General features: G+C 38.5%; 1 protein-coding gene across 5 annotated transcripts in view; it reads right to left on the bottom strand.

Moving 5' to 3' along the window:
* The window catches only part of DCHS2 (dachsous cadherin-related 2), a 106,667-nt gene that overhangs the window by 53,945 nt on the left and 31,841 nt on the right, over positions 1 to 20,881 (bottom strand). For all 5 annotated transcript variants that reach the window (XM_068681020.1, XM_068681024.1, XM_068681023.1 and 2 more), the window contains 2 exons: positions 13,112 to 13,303; positions 3,027 to 3,258 (listed from right to left, as the gene is read on the bottom strand). In XM_068681020.1, the coding sequence (XP_068537121.1) occupies positions 3,027 to 3,258; positions 13,112 to 13,303 (424 nt within the window). The remainder of the gene's footprint in view (positions 1 to 3,026; positions 3,259 to 13,111; positions 13,304 to 20,881) is intronic.

Consider the following 20,881-nt stretch of genomic DNA (forward strand, 5'->3'; position numbering starts at 1 on the left):
TACTTCATTTCAATTTTTATTGCATTTTCCTTTGAGAAAAATGTTATTTACAAGAGTGTAAGAGTGTATCCCAAACAATAAATAGAGAAACTAAAAGCTAAAATAGCAAACAAGTGCCACTAATAAAGACTTGTTTAGAATTCAAAGAACCTTTTAAATGAGTATCTCTTGGCCAGTGGAAGGCTCTTCTTTCCCATTCCCATTGAATTTGTCAACACATGAAACCCACATGTCAGAATGCTTGAAACAAAGGATGGAACCCCTTCAAGCAGCTTGAATGTAGCTCGACCTTGTGAGCTCTATGTATCACAAGCACCATTGATATATTACATCCAGTCAGCATTTTACCAGCTGGTATGATACCTGTATTGTGACCACAGTGCACTATGCAAAGCTAATGGCTTTCTTGATACACCCATATAATTGCTTCAACAAAGCAACCGCCAGAAGCAATCCATAAAAGTGAAGAATTCCAGCTACAGTTTTTATTACTTTGCCCATTTCTCTTCTAAAAATGAAAAGGGAGTTGGGGAAAAAAGTGCATCTTTAGTGAGTATTCTAAGTGCAGCATACCAAAAACATTTCTGAAGAACACTAAAATGAGATGAGTTTTTCAAATACACAACTTAGATGCCATTACCTATGCTGTGGAGAACAGCACCACCTTGCAATTATTGTCACGTACCATGCCACCACTGTGACAAACCACTAAGCTAAAAATTAATTTACATCTCATATTACTGAATGTATCTCTGTCCTCTTATACCTGTAACACTACACATCTCCTTTTGGGTCCTCTAATAGTGAAAAACACACACACAAAAAAAAAACAATTTGCATCATTGCAAACTGCAAAAAAATAAAAAACAGATCAATGACAGATTTCAAGTCCACAAGAAAGATCAGAATCCCTAATACCGAAACTGCAGTAATATCACGTTTGTCTTATGGGTTTGGTGATTTATCTCCTGAAGAACTTCTGTTCTAATCATATTTGTCTGTCGCCGTCTGCTCACAAAATGCAGCCCATGTAACTAGATGAAGTTCCACACGTAACCTTCAGAGAGACGTATCTAAACAGTTTTCACAGGTATTTAATCCACAAAGATTGCACAACTTCTGAGTAGCAACTTGGCAATTTTTATGCTTATTTTGTTTAAATATTGCCAGTCTAAAAATAATTCTACATGCTAGTGATTAGCCCTAAGCGTGATTGTGAGTGCACAAGGAATATAAATACAGAAAACATATTCTTCCAAAAAAAAAAAAAAAAAAAAGAAAAAAAACACTCCCCACACCATCAATATTAATAAATGAAAACAAAACACAGCCTGACCTCTTGAATTACTCGGGAGATCTGATTAAGTGCAATCAGATTCCAAACACTACAATGTTGGGAATAGCGTCTCTAACCTAAATGCTTTTCTCATCACGAAACATCAGTAATAATGACCTCAAGCTACTTCATCATGAATCTGGTCTGCCTTTGATAAAACACTATGATAGATCTGCAAGATAACGTTATCTTATATGTTCTCCATGATTAAGGATGACATTTTTCCTATATAAAGTGCCAAAACTAAGAAAAAAAGGGCCAAAAGGTCACAATCTGAGGAAGAACCCTTTCAGAAGAAAGGGCTGCTGCACAGCCAGTTCTTCCAGCACAACCCACAGGGTCTCTCTGACCAGCCTACCGGTGCAGTTTTAAAATGACCAGTTAAATGCCTGTGGAGATCCAGCTCCCTAATTATTGATTGACCTATATATTTTTGGCAACAGTTACACCCTAGAGGATCTGATTTGAAAGGCAGTTGAAGTTCACAGTTAAGTAAATCATGAAATAGCCAAGACAACCAGGCCAACTTCCTAAGAAGATTAGGCTCTTCTGTTCAACAGAATATTTGGGGAACCATACAAGAAAGTGAAAACAGGCATAATTTCAAAAGAATAGAGACTCATAGTAGTTCACATGCCAAACAGCTTATATATGCACACAATACACAAAGCCCCAAAAATTCTTTTAAGAATATAAAATAATCCACTGCGCCAAGACCATCAGGAAGCAAAACTTTTGATGAGTATATAGTCATAGCAGTATGCAAGGTCTAGCTCTCTAGTTAAGTGGCAGCTGTAGCTTAGCTTTCACTCTCTGAAAGGTACCACGGACATTTGTGGATACACAGTTCACGTTCCTTCTAGCTGACATTGATAATTATTTTAAGATTAGAAAGCAGACTATACAGGCTGCTTTGTGGACACAAGAAGAGCAATTCAACCTGCCAGATTCAAGCTGCCTTAGGAAAAAAAAACAAAACAAAACAAAACAAAAAAAAAAAAAAAAAAAAAAAAAAATCCAGATTTGCCTTTGCCAAAATTGTTTTTTCGCCTTCATCATTGCACCTTCGTTGAACCTCCTGCCAGAAATTGGAAGGGGGAAGGTTCACTGCCAGAAATAAATGTAGAAGGCACACTTCTGAAGCTAATCATTGAATCAAGCAGGGAGGCAGCTGGGTATGGCAGATTGTGAGCAGAACGGGAGATGTACTCTAGCACAATGTAGGAAAAGATTAGGTAATAAAGAGATGAACTGAAAGAAGCATCTCAAGAGGTCTTTTGCTCTATTGCTCTTCAAGAGTAAACTTTAAAAAAAAAAGAGGAATTCAGATATTATTGTATAATTATTTTATTTATTTATTAGAACGATGAATGGATTTCTGTCTGAAACACTGGTGAAGTGACACAATTGCTTGTCCTGTATTGTACTGACAAGTACTGTTTCCCTTTTTCCTGTTTATTCCTGTTTATTTTTATAGTGAATAAAAAGGCTTCATGATAAAACTAAATCCTCCATCCTCCTCTAGAACTACTTTTCAGCAGAAGTTAAGTCTCAGCTGTATGATATGACTCCAGGTGGGGAAAAAAGGTAAAAAAAAAAAAAAAAAAAAAAAAAAAAAAAGAAATCACACAACAACATGTCCTCAAGGAAGAGATATATTATTATAACCTTTCTGAATCACACAAAGTACCTGTAGTGGCATCCACTGTGACAAGAGAAGAAAATTCTCCTGGGACCAGTTCATACGTGACTACTCCATATATTCCCAAATCTCTGTCTGTAGCAACAACACTGATGATCTCTGTTCCTGGCTGTGCGTGACTGCTGATGCTTGTCACATAGGTGGCTTGTTCAAAAACAGGTTGATTATCGTTAATATCTTCTATCTCTATACGAACAAAAGCTTGGGCACTCAGCCCGCCCTGTTGGATAAATCAGAAAAAAAATAATTATAAATGCATACAATTGAATGACATGAATCTAGCTTCAGCACATCATTCAAGAACACACTGCAACACAACTGAGCAATGAAAATGTCTATCAAGAACAATTTAAGGTATGCACAATAAATATCCCAAAATACTGAGTTCAGGCCAGCTACACGCTGAGAACAGCTTCAGTATGCTCGCTAACAGAATACAGTGCAAAGCCTGAACACAAAACTACTTTTGTTAACACCAACAAGCAGTACACACATCAATTTCTGCTAGTCTGACTTCACACTTGTTTACGTTAATCACCTACATGCTGCTTACTCTTTCACAGACAAAAGTCAGGGCTTAGTAACTTTTTTCTGTCTATGAATTTTTCAGATTTAAAAGCATGACCATTTTAACAGTGAATACAATACTTTTTCAACGCTGATTAGGAACAGAGGCTGAGAGCAGACCACTGCAGGACAGCTAGAAGCCTACCTGCCAGGCTGCTGCATGGAAGATCCATTCTCAATTTACCACACTGGCAGGTTTAAGCAGCTTTGCAGCATACTTATGTATACATATAAACACAAACATACTGTATATAAATATGTAAGTATATATGAATGTAAATTGCATCCATATACAAAATATATAGTACATGCACATATGTGTGTATATATATATGTCTATGTACCCCCACTTCACGTACACAGACAGAACAAAACCAAATTCCACTGAAGCACATAGCTGAAAAGATTTTTTCATGTCAAATTCATAACTGCTTACATAGTTTTATTTCAAGCACGCTTCTGATTTTGAGGGAGAAGAGGTCTGACCATGCTTTCCAGGGGGCTTGGCTCAACTTTTCGGATCATGTTTCTTTCCCCTACGCTAATAGCTGGGAAAAGCGCCAGGCAGCATGCGTTGCTTCAGTAAATGACCCTCTTTGCCATCCCAGGCTTGGCTGCTAGGCTGCTCTCACCTGGGTTGCTACAGGCACCCACATGGACCTCCCCTAAATACCACCTGGGCAGACAGAAAGCCACCTTTAGCTCTACAGCAAAATAGGAGAAGCAAGGAGAAAGTGCAAACTGGCTTATCACATTACACTGCAGTGAAATCATAATTTGCCATGGCAAAACAGTTTTGTGGCAATCTGGAAGAGAGTTCTGTGGGTGCTGAAGCATTGACTCCACAGGGCCCTGGAGTGAAACAAATGGCAATTTGTCTCTCATAGCCACATAGCCCCTGCGGACCAGTTAGGAGGAGGGGTTATATTTAGGTAGTGTTTTCTTAAAAATATATAAAATAAAAACTCACAGCAAATTCTGTGGCAGTGGTGTGTATAACATAGACTTAAACCATCACATGAATGCGCACCTTGCACACACCATACACACTGCATCAAGGCACAGCTGGAGGAAGGACCCTGGGAGCATGGTGTTGGGATCAATTAGTCACTTACAGAAACTGCTGAGACAGATGGGATGCTGGCACATATGAATGACAAGCTATGCTGCGCACATCCAAACTTCATTTTGCAATTGCAGTACTGGTGATACACAACATAGCTTGTAGAGATATAAAAAACATCTAATCCTATGTCTTGATTACTTTCATGAAGGTTGGGTTTAACAGTATCTGATGATTTAAACTCAATATTATTTTTTCTTGCAGTGTAAGAATGTCTCTGAAAATATTTTTGAGTTTATTACTCACACAAGATGAGAATTAATTTTGTGGAGAAAATATTATTAGTGTTCTCCCCAGCTTTCCATCGGGATTTTTGTTTGACTTTGTGTAGTAGCAGTATCCCTGTTGGGTGGTAGTGCCATGAAAGCTCAGAAAATTAAGACTGTGCCTATATTTCACCTCAAAACCAGGAGATCTGGCCCACATCCTCCTTGTGGCACACTTGGGTTTTCTTCTGAGGAAAGCAAGGCCACAACAAGCCATGGAGCAGTCAACCAGCGCCTGGGGAGCAGGGCAGGGCACTGTACTTCAGACTGCCAAAACAGTTGTGAATCACGGCACTGAAATGGGGAACAGGAGATGCGTGTATTTAGTGGGCTTACTGCCTCCACCCCAACCCCGCTGCAGTGTGAGCATTTCTCCAAGGTCTTGATTTCCCTGAGAAGGAGATCACTGCACAGGACCTAAAACCTATGTGCTCTGTTGAAGCCCACAGTCAGAAGATGCCCTGGGGCTGCAGCTCCACAGCTTTCAGGTATTCTAGGAGAGGAATTAGAAATAACGTTTTTAAGGAAAGTGAGTGGGCCAAGGAAGAAATTAGGTCAAGACTATAAAACATCTAAAAAGAGGAAAGGTTAGAGCAGCATGAAACCAAACTGCAAAAAAGCTCATGATAATGTGTTTAGCTGCTTCTTCCAAGTCTCATTATTACTAAACAGACATGAAAAACCAAAACCCTCTCCAGAGGATTTATATTTATCCTATGGTGTTATGTAAAGACTGTAAAATATTTGGAAATAGAGTCAGTCTGGCGATATGGGAGAAGCAAGTTGGAGACCTACTAACTACTTAATCTCCCAGAAGAGACCGAATCTTATGATAGAGACAGACCCTACTTTTCCTGAAGCATCAGTGTATTCCCTCACATGAGTCAAGAGCAATATTAACTTGGTTATGGCCCAGTTCTTGCTCTGGCTATGAAAATCTTTAAGTAACATCCCCAGTGAGAAGGAACAAACTTGCTTCTATTTCTAACCACATGGATATACTTTATCTACTCAGAGGCAAAGCTGATCTTCCAAAACATGAAGGCTGATTTAAACAAGTCTGTTGTTGACAGAAAATTACATTTGTCAAAACATATTACAAGCAACAAAAAGCCACAGTTGTTCATTTTGAAATCCTGTTTCTCAAGTGTTCAGATATTTTAACTACTGTTTTGATGTGACAAAAACTAACAATTATGTAGGCTAGTGTAAGAATCCTGTGATTCTAGTGGCCCATACAGTAAGAATAGGACATACAAAGCTATCACCAAGTCAAAATAACCATGAGATATATTTTCTTTTCTTTTACAGGACTTGTAAGAAAATACAAAGCTATTAGTACCCCTCTTCATTGTCTTTAAAAAAATATTTGCTTGTAGCAGGAGAGATGCTCGAGATTAACAAGTAGTAGAAGCAATGCTGTTTTGAATAGCTCTGTCTGGTCTTGTTGACATAAAATTTTTAAGAATCTGTCAAGATTTCCACCACAGTATCCAACCTTTTTGATCATTGAATGGTGCTGTCAAATTCTTGATCCCAACTGAATTGTGATATACAGGATCTCTAACATGAAAACATGTTTTCTTTTCTTTATTAAACGTAGAAGATGGTATGTAATCTTCAAGTCCCCATCCTGTCAAAATGGAGAGGATCTGCCAATTATTTCAAAAGCTTTAACTTCTTTAGAAGCTTTGCTTGTGAGTGTTGAGTGCTTATCTCTACATTAATTGCTTCAGTGTAAAATACAAAGAAAACTGGACAAGTAGTGTGTTTACTAAAAAAAAAAAATAAAAATCAACAACAAAAAGGATGAAGAGCAAAATCTTTCTCTATACTCAAAGACAGCATAAGAGCCAATGAGGCTTCAGTATCATTAGTTCTTCAGAACCTAAATAAATATCAGCCTACATAACCGGCCTAGTTGATAACTGGCCTAGTTGAAGTGTTTAATGAACTGTTGTTCATGTACCTCTATAAAAGTGAGCTGTAACATAAAAGTTAGTAATAGCATACTCTGTGTTGGTAGGCAATTTCATGATGTGCTGTAAATGAGTTTGAAAGACAAGATACACTTTTTTTGGGGGGGGGGAGTAAAAGTACTGCTATACTTCAGCCCTGAAGCCTAAACCTGATCTCTTCTTTCCATGAAAAAAACTTTCACTTACAATCTCACAATAAATTGAAAAGTATGCCAGCTTTATTTTTTTAGTAGGGTTTTTATTTTTATTAAAGGAAAATGTCTTAAAAAATACTCTTACCATTCAGGTGAGATGTTTACCTATTTGTCTCGCAGTATGTCAACGCTCCTGTTGTGAACAACAGAACTCAAAGACTTTATATGCAATTACTTACAAAATGCATGGTTCAGCAGGAACCCAGACACAGTACTGTGGTACTGTGTAATACTGCAAGGCAGCTTTAACCATGTATTCTGTGACAGCAAGGTCAGTTAACGCACAATACATAAAGCTCAATTTTTTCCTCTGTTCTTAATTTTTTAAATATGTGCACTTTGGCTATGCAAGCATTCTTAGTGTATTTTAGCTGAGTTTTGAAAAACTGATTCATAACAAGGAGCAGGTGACAACACCCAGTGTAAGGCCACACATAATCCTGAGTAAATTCAGTAAGTAACCATTTTGAGTATGCAGCACACAGATGTGATTCGTAATGCTCTATAAAACCATACCTTCACATTTAGCAGATGCACTTGTATATGCAAATAGATGTGACTACTTTATGATCTACTTTAAAAAACTGTAGTTAAAAGTCTTAGTTTCGACAAGGACATCTGATTTTGAAGTAGTTTTCAGCATCCAAAAAGAAATCTGATCTATTCAAAAGCAGTTTTTCAGAAAAGGATAAGACGACTAATGACTCAAAAATAAAAAACTAGAAAAGCTACCAATTAAGCCTTAACTTAATACTAATTAACCACAGATGAAAAGAAGCATTCTTGTTTCTTTTATATGGCATTCTAGGTTTTCAGTTTTTCAGCTGCTACATTATCTCTGCAAAAGGTTCAACATGCCATATGCAGGCTGCTTTGCTCCCTCTGACCCCAAGTAGTAGGTGTACCTGGGTTACAGGGTATTAAAGGAGCTCTTTGCGTCATTGTCCGTCAGCAGCCTGCAGCAGGAGGACAGGGAAGGAGCCCAGACTAGCTGATGAGAATGCAGGATAGCATCCTTCCCCACTGCATCCCAGATTAAGTAATCAAGGCTTCCCAAGGGTTGCAGGACACTCACCTACACTCCAGAGCCAAGGCAGAACCAATTATCTTTGGCTCACTTTCACCCTTGCCCAGCAGAAATTATTTCCATGGGTTTATCCTACAACATGGTATCCCTTCCCCTTGGAGGAAAATATGGCCTAAAGTCAGAAGATCTTAGTCTTGGCAAAGGCTGAACAGGTGGTCGGGGAAGAGATGCACACTAAGCATGTACACACCAAAGGGTGAGGCTAGCAAGCAGAGAGCTTTCTTTGGCCAACAAGTTTGGATGAAAGATTTATCCTGTAGTCCAGGATAAAAAGAAAACTCCAACCCAAAAAAGCCAAACAAATAGAAAACTATCCATCACATCTTTCTCTTCTCACCCAAAGAGCCCAAGGAAACAAGGAAAACTTTTTCAAGAAAAAAGCAAAACTGTAGGGCATGAAAGAAAGTAGGGCTTCATATGGTACCCACAGCACTACATGCCAGTCAGTCCTGGAGTATGCTGAAACCAGAACCTAATGGATCCAGACCAGAGGAAAACAAGCAAGATGAGAAGTCACCATGGCACAGACTTTCAAACAAGCCCACCACCACCATTCAGTGATAGCTGTCAAATCCTAATGAAGGGCAGCCTTACCAAAGCTCTCAAGAACCTCACCTGCAAGAAAGGGCAAAAACACCCTTTACAGAGAGAGAAAAAAAAAAAAAAAAAAAAAAGCAGGTTTGGGGTTTTTTCCATCATCTGAACTCTCATCATGGCATACAAATTTCTCCTGGATTCCGCCATAGCCAAGCATGTGCTTCTAACACAAACTTAGTCTGTTATGGAGAGGCTTTACAGAAACCACACAGATCCAGCTGGGATTGGACGCATTTAAGCCCGTAATGATGCATACAATCCCACCACTGCGAGGATGTGGTGTGGCACCCCTTACACTGTGTGGGCCATAAAAGCACAACATCCCGCCTGTCCTCTGCCGTTTTTGAAGCTGCCTGGCACGCTGATAAAGAAATGGTAGACTGGTACATCCACTGCATTATCTAGAGAGGTGTTTGTTGCTCGAGCTGGAAAATCCTTGAGAGCAACCTGTGCAAGCATAGGTCATCAGGTCTTCCCCGTTTTTGAGGGGAAAAACTGCATATGCCAGATCTTCATAGAGTTGAAGCTGGACATGCTCCTGAAGGCCTCTCATTGTGCACCACCAACCCCAAGATTGTGCAACTTGGAGATTTTGGCTTTGAAAACCAAACAACTATTGTCCCTAAACAGATGGTATAGGTGCCAGTAGACAGAATTTAAACTAGCATTATTCCAATTAAGTTTCCATGGACCATAACAGGTTTTGGTTTTGTTTTGCTTTTTAAATATCTGCAAGCATTACTATTGTTGAAAGAAAAAGAAAGATGACAGGCATAAAAATGCAAATAAACAATAGGATTGAAATATGCATGATACATAGCAATAAAGTTTGCCACCATACAGCAGCAAAAACGTATGCTGTAAAAAATAAGCTTTCCTGTATGAGAATGAAATCATGTTAGGACTAAGACGGAATCACTTAAAAGGAGTAATGGAAGCATAAATTTGCATATGTAACTGTTTGGATACCCTTGGGCAAGCAGGAAAACAGACTGTAGTAGTACCCACACCAGTCATGTTTCAAAAAGAAACAAAAAACATAAGCAGCAAAACTTATCAGATCTAACTTCCACACATTCAAATGGGAAGGAGTAGCAACTTTGTTCCCTATGCATTTGAAAACACTTACTAGAACTCCTGTTTTTCCATATTTTCCTTTTGTAATACTTGATTTCACAGTAAGTTTGATCTTAATCTCTCAATTGTTTGTGAAGTTTTCCAAAACAAAATTTCTTTAAAATAAAATCAGATGAAGGCAAACATTTCAATTTTAGTATCAGTACAAGAAAGTATCTGACTAGAAGTTCAAAGACTCCTGAAATGCCTACCGAAACTCTGATCTGTCACAATTGCAAAACACAGCTGTTTGCAGCTGGGACTAGCTGGGGGTAATTCCAGTCAGATCTGGTGTGCAAATGACAAGCGTGTGACCCTTGCTATGGGAGCAAAATGTCGATCTTCCACAATCCATGTACAAAGACCCAAAAGTAGGGCTAAATGCAGATGCCATGGATACAGTGCAAACTTTTCTATAAGCTAGCTACATGACTTCTTTCCATATAAAAGCATTTCAAGGAGGAGGACCAGATACACGTGTGAAGTGAGAGACTTTGGAACCCAAATCAGTGCTGTCAGCTGATAAAGCTAACACTATGACCCCACTTAAGTCAGCACGATGGCTCCCACATGCTCACAGGATGTTTATTTAACACCAGTTTAACAGAATCTTCTCTGTGCCTTCCTGTCCATGGGCTCTTGTGGGCCATTTCAGTTCTCCCATTACTGCTTCTAAATAGGGCATAAAAGACAAAACCAACAACATCCAAAACAATGTAATGGAGCAGGCATGAACAGGTGGAAGAAACTGATAGCCCTGCTGTAAGATTAGCTGAGCACCACCTGGAAAATACTTTTTCTCCTCATTTCTAATTAACTTTGTTATTTTCTCTCCTCTTCATCTCTCTTCCCTCCCCTTTGTCAACAGTGACCCTTCACTCTTCCCCCAACTTCTTTGTATATGTTTCTCCCCTGATCACAGCCTCCACCTTGAACTGCACACCTAACACATTTAATCCATCACGAACAGCAGCAGAGTGCCAGGAGATAAAATAACCCACTACAGTTCCGCTGTAGAGGTGCCTGGTGGCTCAGCATTTTTTCAGGCATACTGGAAATTTTGAAAGGCAAATATTGATTTTTGGTGCTTCAGTATTGAGGTGTCAGATGACCTAATTTTTTGAAGTGCAATCAATAGAAACTGTAAAGTGCTGTGTTCCAGTAAAAAGATCAAGTCTTGTCTGTCACAGACAAGGGAATCAAAAATTGAATCCTCCTCTCCATTACTGAACTACTGAAAACACAAGGTCCCTAAATGGAAATAAATCACAGACCTATCTTAAAAATGAAACAATCTATAGTTTCAATGCATTGCCCATTTTCCTATAACTTTTGACATGAAGAGTATCATCAAAGCAACAATTTAAGAAAAAAAACTTTTCTCATGTAAAAAAAAATCATGTAAACCTATTTTCTTTTAGATTTTCAACGTACATGTTCTTTATACAGATACAAAACATGTGAGGACCTGCACAAAATCAGCACTGGATGTAGGAGAAAAATGAAGCTATCAGCTATTGCAAAGTAGTTTTCTTGTGTTTTATATTGTATTATTGACTGCTTTATTCTTCAACTTTTTGATATCTGTACTTAGGTGTACACTATGAAATTTTGCCTAGAAAGGAATTTTGAAGACAGAAATTACATCCCAGAGAAATTCCAAAATGGCCACAGACTTCTGCTGGAGAAGTTTCAGACATTGTCCCAGAAAAAGACTCAAGTTCAGAAGTAATCTGTAAGATAGAGTTGTATGTCAGGAAACAAACAAAAAATGATATGATGCTATTTCTCCTCAAAAAGAAAGCTATAGAAAAAACATATTGCAAAAGGCAGTGTTAATGTAAAAGAATGCTTCTGTAGCCTCTGAAATAAACACTGATTAGTCACTGTTAAAGAAAAATGCAGGTGCATTACACACATACATCCAAATTCAACAGCATACAAATACAATATACCCTTGACCACTACATCCTCTGAACACAACAAATAGCACCAAGCACCAACTGCAGCAAGTCCAACTACTCACAAATACAGAAATCACAGTACACTGAAGAAATTTGGAGAATTATAATGAAAAGCACATGTTTTATGAAAAACTTATTTCTAGAAAAAACAGCTTTTTCAAAAAGTGTATACTAGATAGCTTAGGACTACTTTAAATGCAAGCATAATATTTGAAGTACAAAATAAAAACTTTATAGACAAATTTTTTTGATGTTTTTTGGCTCAACTTGTACTGTAAAATGTGACCTGAATAATATGAATCCCTCAGTTTAAAACAGTTATGTTAAACGTGAAGTTTGCAAACAGCTAGTAACCTTTCTCTTCAGTCTTCTCACAGTTCACTGTGAAAGAAAGAAAAGTAGTGAGAGGTCTCCTTTCTGGGCACCTTGTTGCCAACAGCCTTTGGATGGTTTTGTGACCATCACTAAATGGAGCAGAGAGTTATTTTTCTCTTCTTTTTGAGGAGACACTTTCCAAAATCTTCTGTTACATGTCACCCTATAGAGTCCACCCCTGAGCAGCTTGATGTGTGATGTGAACAAACATCTCCACAGTATGTTTCAAATGAAGACTATCTAAAAGAACAACTGCATAGCGCTCTTTACAGATTTAGACATTTTTACCCCAGTGTACATCTGGATTTGACAAGCAGTTGTACTGTATTTTCAGTCCACTGGCCTGTCCAAAGAAATGGCCTGTTCTTCATAATGTTCTTTGTTGTTTTCACTATTCTTCTGACTCCTCCTTTACCCTGCTTTGGTTCGCACTGGCCTCAAAGCATACAAACTAGGCCAAAACTAAATGAAGGCACTCCATGATAGCACTTAATTCAGCTAATACAATGCAGTTGAAGTCCACCAGTCCTGAAAGGATCAGGAAAATCAACAAGGACTAACACATTCTAGAAATGTTTTTTAATACCTCATTTAGGAGTGACTCTGGATTGCACAGTGAACTTTTATCAGTTTGGGTCAAAACTTGTTTAGTGAAGTATCATTCTGTCCTCTGTAGAGTCAAGAAAATTTATTCAGAAATCATGCAATTTTCACATATTCCATTTCCCTGTAAGGGTACACACACAGCACATCCAAATTTGCAGATGTAGTCACAAACCTGGAATTACAGAAGGGCAAAACTTACCCCATCCATAGCTTTTACTAAGAGATCGTAAGTAGTTGGATCTCCTTCTCTGTCAATATCTTGAGACACACAGATTTGACCAGTACGGGGATCAATCTGGAAGGCCTTGGATTTTTCATAATAATGGAATCCATCATAAAGAAAATACTCAATTTCACCGAACTGGTCAGCATCAGCATCTGTTGCCTTGACCTGCAGGAAAACAGGAAAAATGAAGGCAGTTTTAAAGATACCTTTGAAAGAGACTTCGTTTTAAAGATGTCTGTGTTTTGAAAGCAAACATGCATACACACGATGCCCTATGAGTACAAACATGCCCTAAGCTATCTGTTTGCATTTCGTAAAATGACAGCTCAGATGCTGACAGCATAATTACTGCAACAAGAATAGAAGATCGATTAGACCATGTCTGTAACATACTTGTTTCTTTGTCAATAATCATCTCAATTAAATGAACATCCCTTAATTGGAAAAGACACGCACATTAAGCCATGTCACTAGGCCATACATTAAGCTACTCTCCCTTCCTGTTATTTTTATCAGCAGAGGTAATTTTCACAGTTCTTGTATGAATTATCATGAATATTACATGTGTATAGAGAAGTGATGCAGGACATTTTTACTGAACGTGTTGTCTGAAAGATCTCCCAGAGCTTAATTAAATTCTTAATTTAATCGAGGGCTTGGTGACACAGTGATCCATGAAAGGCAAGGGCTGGAGGGTGCTTTAATCTGCAGTCCTCTGCAGAGCCAGATATCTGCCAGCACCACTGAACACAGCCATCACCTGCATGCACAGCACGAAGCAAAGGATGTATGGACTGCAGTAAGTTCCTGGGAGAGACCAGGTTCCCTTGATCCCAAGCACAGCCTTGGATGGAGTTACAGATGCTGAACAACAAGACCAACATTTTTGCAGCTATATTAAGTACATTTAAAAAGCAGCATGAAATCTGCTGCAAATCCCAAACACTGTAAACAACTACTTTAAAGCAAGACTTCATTCAGAGGGATGTCCACCTGCACCAACAAAGCAGAAGTCAACAGTCATTAAAAATACTTTTAAAATGCTTTTATAGTATCAGAAGGCTTTGCCCATAAAATATACATATGCCCTATGAGAGACTGAGGGATGTGGGCTTGCTTAGCATAGAGAAGGGGTGGTTTGCAGGGAGATCTACTAGAAGCCCTCCATTATCCAAGAGGATGTTACTGAAAATACATCAGGGTCCCTCTTCGGGTGCAGGGCAGGAGGAAAAACAATGGTCACAAGCTGCAACAGTACTGTCTGGGTGAAAAGACATACTGTTGCTATGAAGATGATAGAGCTCCCCGCCCAGAAAAGCTGAGGTCTCCATCCTTGGAGTTCCAAGACCCAAGGGGGGACAGCCACAAGCCGCCAGAGCTGTCTGGCCCCAAGACCACCAGAGACTTCCCACCAACCCTCCACCCACAGCCCAAGGAATGAACTCTGACAGTCAACGTTAGCACTGCAACAAGGCTGTGCTGCCTCACCAGCCACTAAAAAACAAATACATAGGATGCTGAAGTGTAAAGCTGTTGCTCTTCGGCTGAGGGGTGGATAGCTTAAACATTTGGTAAACAGAGAAGTATTGTACATTACAGCAGTTAAATTGAAGGCACAAAGTCCCTGATTAAAAAAAAATTGTGCTGAGTTTGGCTTTTTTGTGGTATATTCCATCATGATTTTTTTCACTTTTAAAATAAGATTTGAGATATCTGTAAACATAAGTACACATTAAAATAGACTGCATTTTAGTTTTTGACTACTGGAGATACTTGAAAGGTTTCTCTTCTTCATCTGCCTTCATTTTCTACTTCTTTGAAGAGAAGTCCTTTTTTCTTGCCTGCGAGTACAATGCCTGAAGACCTAATGAGAACTTCAGAAACCTTATAACCACCAAGTATGGGAGTTTAAACCCAGTCAAGATCCCCGAGAAGACCTGTGAGACTGACCACCTGCCCTGACCCAGGTTTGTAGGCTACATCCACAGTCATGAACCAGGGAGGGCAGGGGTCTGTGTGCTACTGCACAGCTGCCTGTACTGTTGGACATCTGGCACAGTTTTAGGCATGTTTTTGACAGCAGCCAAGCAGGACATACCAGGGACTATTCCTAGCAAAGTCTGGATGAGCTCATCCTATTTCTTTGGAAGGGGGACAAATGAATTTGTGTGTATGGACACAAGCTGTGGCAAGTCAGTGGCCACAAGGCTGGAGAACAGGCCCCAGCTGCCTTCCTCACTGGTATAAACATGTGGTCAAGACCACTCAGCACCTTAGTATTGCACTCACCTCTTGGCTCTCAGAGGAATCATTTTGGCATTAGGGTACTGAACTGGGACTGAAATAAACTCAACTGAATGAAAACATGGCTTGTGAGGGCACAATCATAGAAGTGGGGGGAAAGAAACTGTGTACAAAGGGTTAAAGCAAATAAGGCTAAAACTTACCCTAGACCAGTTACTTACATCAGAACTTCAAGGTGACAGATGGCCCAAAAGATGCACATTAGTTCAGACCCTTTTGTTTGCTCCTTTCTGTCTTAAAGCACTGTATGGATTTGCCTGCTTCTGCATGAGATGATCCACATTTTTTTGTATGTCAAGAGATATCTCTGATTGGGATTGTGCTGCACACTCCATCACATCCCTTTTTCAAGTTTCTTACAGAACTGCAGACCATTAAATCAGGATTTCTGGCACTGCAAATGGTAGGGAGCCCTGCAGTTTCAGAGCCTTTCATGCTCCCTTGCAGTCTGCAGCCCCCAGCTATAGCACAGGGTGCAATTCATGGCCAGCCCAGTTCAGTGACTCCAGTCCAATGACTCCTCCTGGTTAAGTTATAGACAACTCATCCTCAACTTCAGCATAACCAAGATCTGGCCCTAAGCATGCTTTACAGCTATACATAAATGAATTCTACCACACGTATTTTATCACTCTTGCACCTTGTTATTCCTGTTATAAAAGACAATAGAACAGAAGTCTAGCATGCCCTCTGTATTCAATCACCCTGATGTTATGGAACAGTAATTCATTTGGTCCTTAGGAGAAAAATACTTTAACTTATTTTTTGTGCCTGAAATCTAGTGCAGGTGACAATAATGAAAGGTCCTGTGTCATTATACCTATACGTAGTTACATGTGTAAATGCTGACATTTGTCTGCAATTGAATGTGGGCGAGTAACTACAAGTGTGAAGTTTAGCCTATTATGTTCAGCCACTTGTTTTCCTTCTTTTAGATTATGCAGTCCTTAGACTTTTAACAGTACATGCAAAGGAACGATGACTGATGAGTTTAAAAGGAAAATGATTCAGTTCAAAGCAGTATGGCTTTGAAGGTCTAACTGATCAATAAATGATGCCAGAATTAAATGGCATCAATGTCTGCATTTATAAAAATATGATCTCTGTCCAAGTCCTTAGTACCCATCAATTTTCATCCACTTAACAGTTTTTTCATCATTTTTTTAATCTGCAGTTTTGACCATGGAGTCTCTGCTCTGAAGATGAAAAAAATGAAATTACAAATGAAAGAATAATTTACTGTAGCAAACAGAAGTTGAATAGCACTACAACACCTGAGGTCTAGGGAGCAATTATCAATACAAGCTGATTTAGAAGGTTTGTATGTTTTCACTGGATTCAAGTTCAAGCTTTCAGATACAGGTGAAGAGAACAAGTTACCACACATTTTAGGAACTGAAGCATACTGTAGTCATGAGCAGGGTATAACAGTTGCACTAGGGCATTACAAGCTGTATTAGTACCATTCCTACAGGGTATTACAGTAATTAAGTGTTCAATAGCTTTGAGTTACAGCAGTCCCAGCAAAAGGAAATGAAGGCAGCAGCCAGAGTTTTCACAGTGCATTGATCAAGAGCATTGTGTGCTGGCAATAGCACAGAGGTGATAGAGCTGAAAGGATTTATGGGCCTTGGAGGTGGGGAAGGCAAGAGAGCACAAAGCTGTAACTTCAACTGTTCTGTCAAGTTGAATGTGATAATATGATATCGGGATCTGGAAGAAAAGGGGTGGTGGGGGGGGTGGAAATTAAGCTCTCAGGATTTAGCTACTTATTCTTTAGCTAAATACATTTTCAATGTGACAAACTGAAGATGTGTGTAATTAAGGAGTGTAAATTTGGGAATAAGTAACTACAGGACAAAGCATTCCAAAGAAACATTTCTAAAAGCCAACAAAAGTCATGGCTTAGCAGCATGATAGCTGCTGGCTGGATTCCTCCAGTCAGTCACGTTTTCTGTAACCTACATCCTTTATTTCTGCACTTTCTAGACCACAAGTTTGTCAAAAGAAAAAGCAAGTTTCTTTTGCCCTGCTGACACTACCAGTAAAGTAATAAATGGCTAGAACAGTGATGTCCTCTCAAGAGGAGGAAGGTGGAACCTAGAGAAGTGTTATGGAGAACAATAAAAAAAAGCTGAGCAATCAGTGTGATGCTCAGATTAGTGCATGAAGCAACAAATGGTGGGAACTGTTAGAAAAGAAAGGGTATAAAATATAGCAATAAAAGTAATTGGTGTCTTTAAATGACCAAGTATCAGACATTAGAAGTGCAGAAACAGCTTTCTATTTGCATGTGGAAAGAAGGCCTCATCTCAGAGAAAAAAATGTGTACTTGAAGATCATTAACTTCATCTATATGTATGCTTTAATCCTACAACACATGTGGAAGTCTAAATGGAGAAAAAAATGCTGGCACCATGCTCAGATAGATGGGAACAGAAAAATCTTTTTCAGTGTTATACTAAGGAAGAAGAGACTACAAACTAATAGAAAGCAAACATTTGGTAGACTGTCAGCTGGTTCCACTCACTTCAGTGGGACTATAACAACTCCCAGCAATGGGCAATCTTTCCCCATATTCTAAGTACATGAAACAGTGTTGTCAATAAATGAGTAATAGATATTATTATATAGAGAATTTATAATTCCCTAAAGTTCAGGTCATTTCAAAGACTAATCCATTTTGACAGAAAAGTTCCCACTGCTTCAAAATCTTCAAGCATATGTTTAACTGTCTTCCTACTGTTTTGACAGATGAAAAAGTTCCTGTCTATAGATTTAGGTATTTTCATTTTTTTCTAAAGACATTATTTCCTGTTTATTAACAACTGAGTGTATTTTGAAAAGCAGAACAAATATTTTAAGTTATATACAAAATAGAAGTGACCTGTGCACACAAAACCACACCAGAGAATACAGTCCAATTAACTCAATATGCAGACAAAAAATTCAGGGCATGCATTTTGCATTCTATTTAAAGACCATTTCTACGACTTCGGTAGTATGCAGCCTTAAAGCTGACTGCTTTGCTATACTGAATTGCACATGTGGGTGACCAGATTTCATTTTACGGCTTTCACATTGACAATAAAAATAGGCTACAATGGGAAAGAGCAGGCAATCTGGCCAAAACATTCATGACATTGGTCATCTCTGACAGCAATTAATTGAGACTAAAAAGTACTAAATTAATTTTTCACAGCTTAAGAATTGTTCCCATACAACACACATTTTGTCAAGTTTCCTCAATTTGATTCCAGCAAGTCAAGATGCAGCTTTTACAGTTCATGGAGCCTGCTTCGGGTCTCTCAATGTCAAAATTTAAGACTTTATTTTGTGTATAGAAGGTGCGTTTAATTCTTTCAGTCGAAGCGACATTGTGAAAAGCAAATTAACTGCCGGTAATCAAAGAAAATCAGAATGTAAATAAAACCCATTCTCTACTACTCCAAAATCCTCCTCATCAAAATATAAGGCAGGACACTACATATGGATACAGACAAAGGGAAACTACCAGGACACTGAAAGGAAGCAATTCAACAACACAATTACAGGGCTGATGAGTGGTCCTGTCCTACAAACATCCAGGGGTCACCAAACCAAATTCCAACACCCTTCATGTTATGGGATGCCAGAAGTGTTCATGGCAACACAGCAGTGCCTAATGACAAACCCTTACCAGACTAGTCCTGCAGTACAATCCAAATGCCATCACAACAACTGACCACAAGTATTTTGGAAGCATCCATCACTTCTTTCCAAGAAGGAGAGAGAGAGCGCGCCTGTGTTGTTGGATTTTTTTTTTTTTGTACTTGTGAGCCAACCCATGAGGGAGCATGGCATATCCATATAAAAACCCAAGTTTTTTAAATCAGATAAGCCTAACCCCATTTCACACATGAATCACATAGATCACACCAATTTTTATCTTAATAACATATTGATTTTTGTTTTGTAACATTTGGTACCTTCATCTTTCAAGTAAATGAAAGGAAACATTTGACTTGATGTATGATAGTGAGATTTTAGCTTTTTGTCTTCTTCTCTAACTGATAGCAATGAACAAACCTGCTGATATTGACATACCTGCGATTTACTGCTTTCAGTTAATCCATAGAAAAAAGAAAAATAAAATAATTGGTGGAGAAAATAGCATGAGTACATTACAGCATCATGCTTTCATTCTGAAATCTAGTCATCATCCAGTAAACCAAGGGGGATCCAGAAAGAACTGTGCATGTCAGTCCAAACAGTAATCGGAAATTCCTGCTCTGATGTTACCCAGAGCCTGAATTCACTGCTATTTAAACCAGAAGTTCCTGACGTGCCTTCAGTTTTGTTTCTACACCTCCCCCAAAGTGGCGTGAGCAGCTAAATCCCCTTGATGCAAGCCAGGATCCAGAAATCTGGGAGTCAGGTTCAATCTGCAAGGCAGGCCCTTATCACACTTAATACATCAATAGGATCAGGACCATCACAAAATACAGCTGTCAATATCTGACTTCATACCAAACAGCAGTGCTGCTAATACCTACTTACTACATGATAGAGTAGTGATTAGAAAGTGTGTTTTAGGAGCAGGAAGCTTAGGGTCCAATGCCAAGATCATCTGCTAAGAGATCCAGCATCTATTTGGTCAGTCCATTTGGTCTACATTTCCGTCCTTCCTGTGCAAATACAATCTGGATTTATATCATTTATTTTTATTGCCTATGTAAAATGGAAGAACAGAAATGGAGAACATATTTCTGAGGAAGGTAAACTGTCATAGCAAATAGAAAATATTTCCAGGACTAAAATGTTATTTAATCAAAGGTGACCCCTACTTTTCAGTAAAAGCAAATCAGCGTGTTCATTAATGCTGCTCGTATACTGTTATAATTTTAGATTTTATAGCACGCTAAAGACCTGCTATGCACAGTTAAGAATTTAAGTACAAATCCATTTTTATTCATTAACTTTAGCAAGCTGCAGAGCTCCAAGTCTAAGAACCTCTGCCAAGTAATAGCAGAGAACAAAAGTTTTCCTATTCTGTGCTAATTGCATAAAGCAAGGAGTTATGAATAATGGCTTTAATAATCTAGAATATGTCACAAAAATATTTTGTATAGACCATGTTATTTTGATGATATTACACTGGACCATGTTTTAACTTTTGGGGGTTGCATTCATTTTAATATTGCATTTAACAAGATGATTTGTAAGGATTTATAAAGAACTCAGGGTACCAGCTATCTTGTTGCTTAAGATGTTATTCCTATTACAGTTCCTTCGTATGAATGATAAGTTGATTATATGACTTTTCTAGGCACTATATAATATTACATTAATTTTAATTAGAAGAAACAATTTTCTTGGTTCAGATCAAATTAATATAATTACTATATAAATATCTGGAATGTGATATACTAGCTAATTGAGCCTAAATGATCAAAGTAG

Source organism: Anas acuta, chromosome 4, assembly GCF_963932015.1.
Source record: "Anas acuta chromosome 4, bAnaAcu1.1, whole genome shotgun sequence".
NCBI lineage: Eukaryota > Metazoa > Chordata > Aves > Anseriformes > Anatidae > Anas > Anas acuta.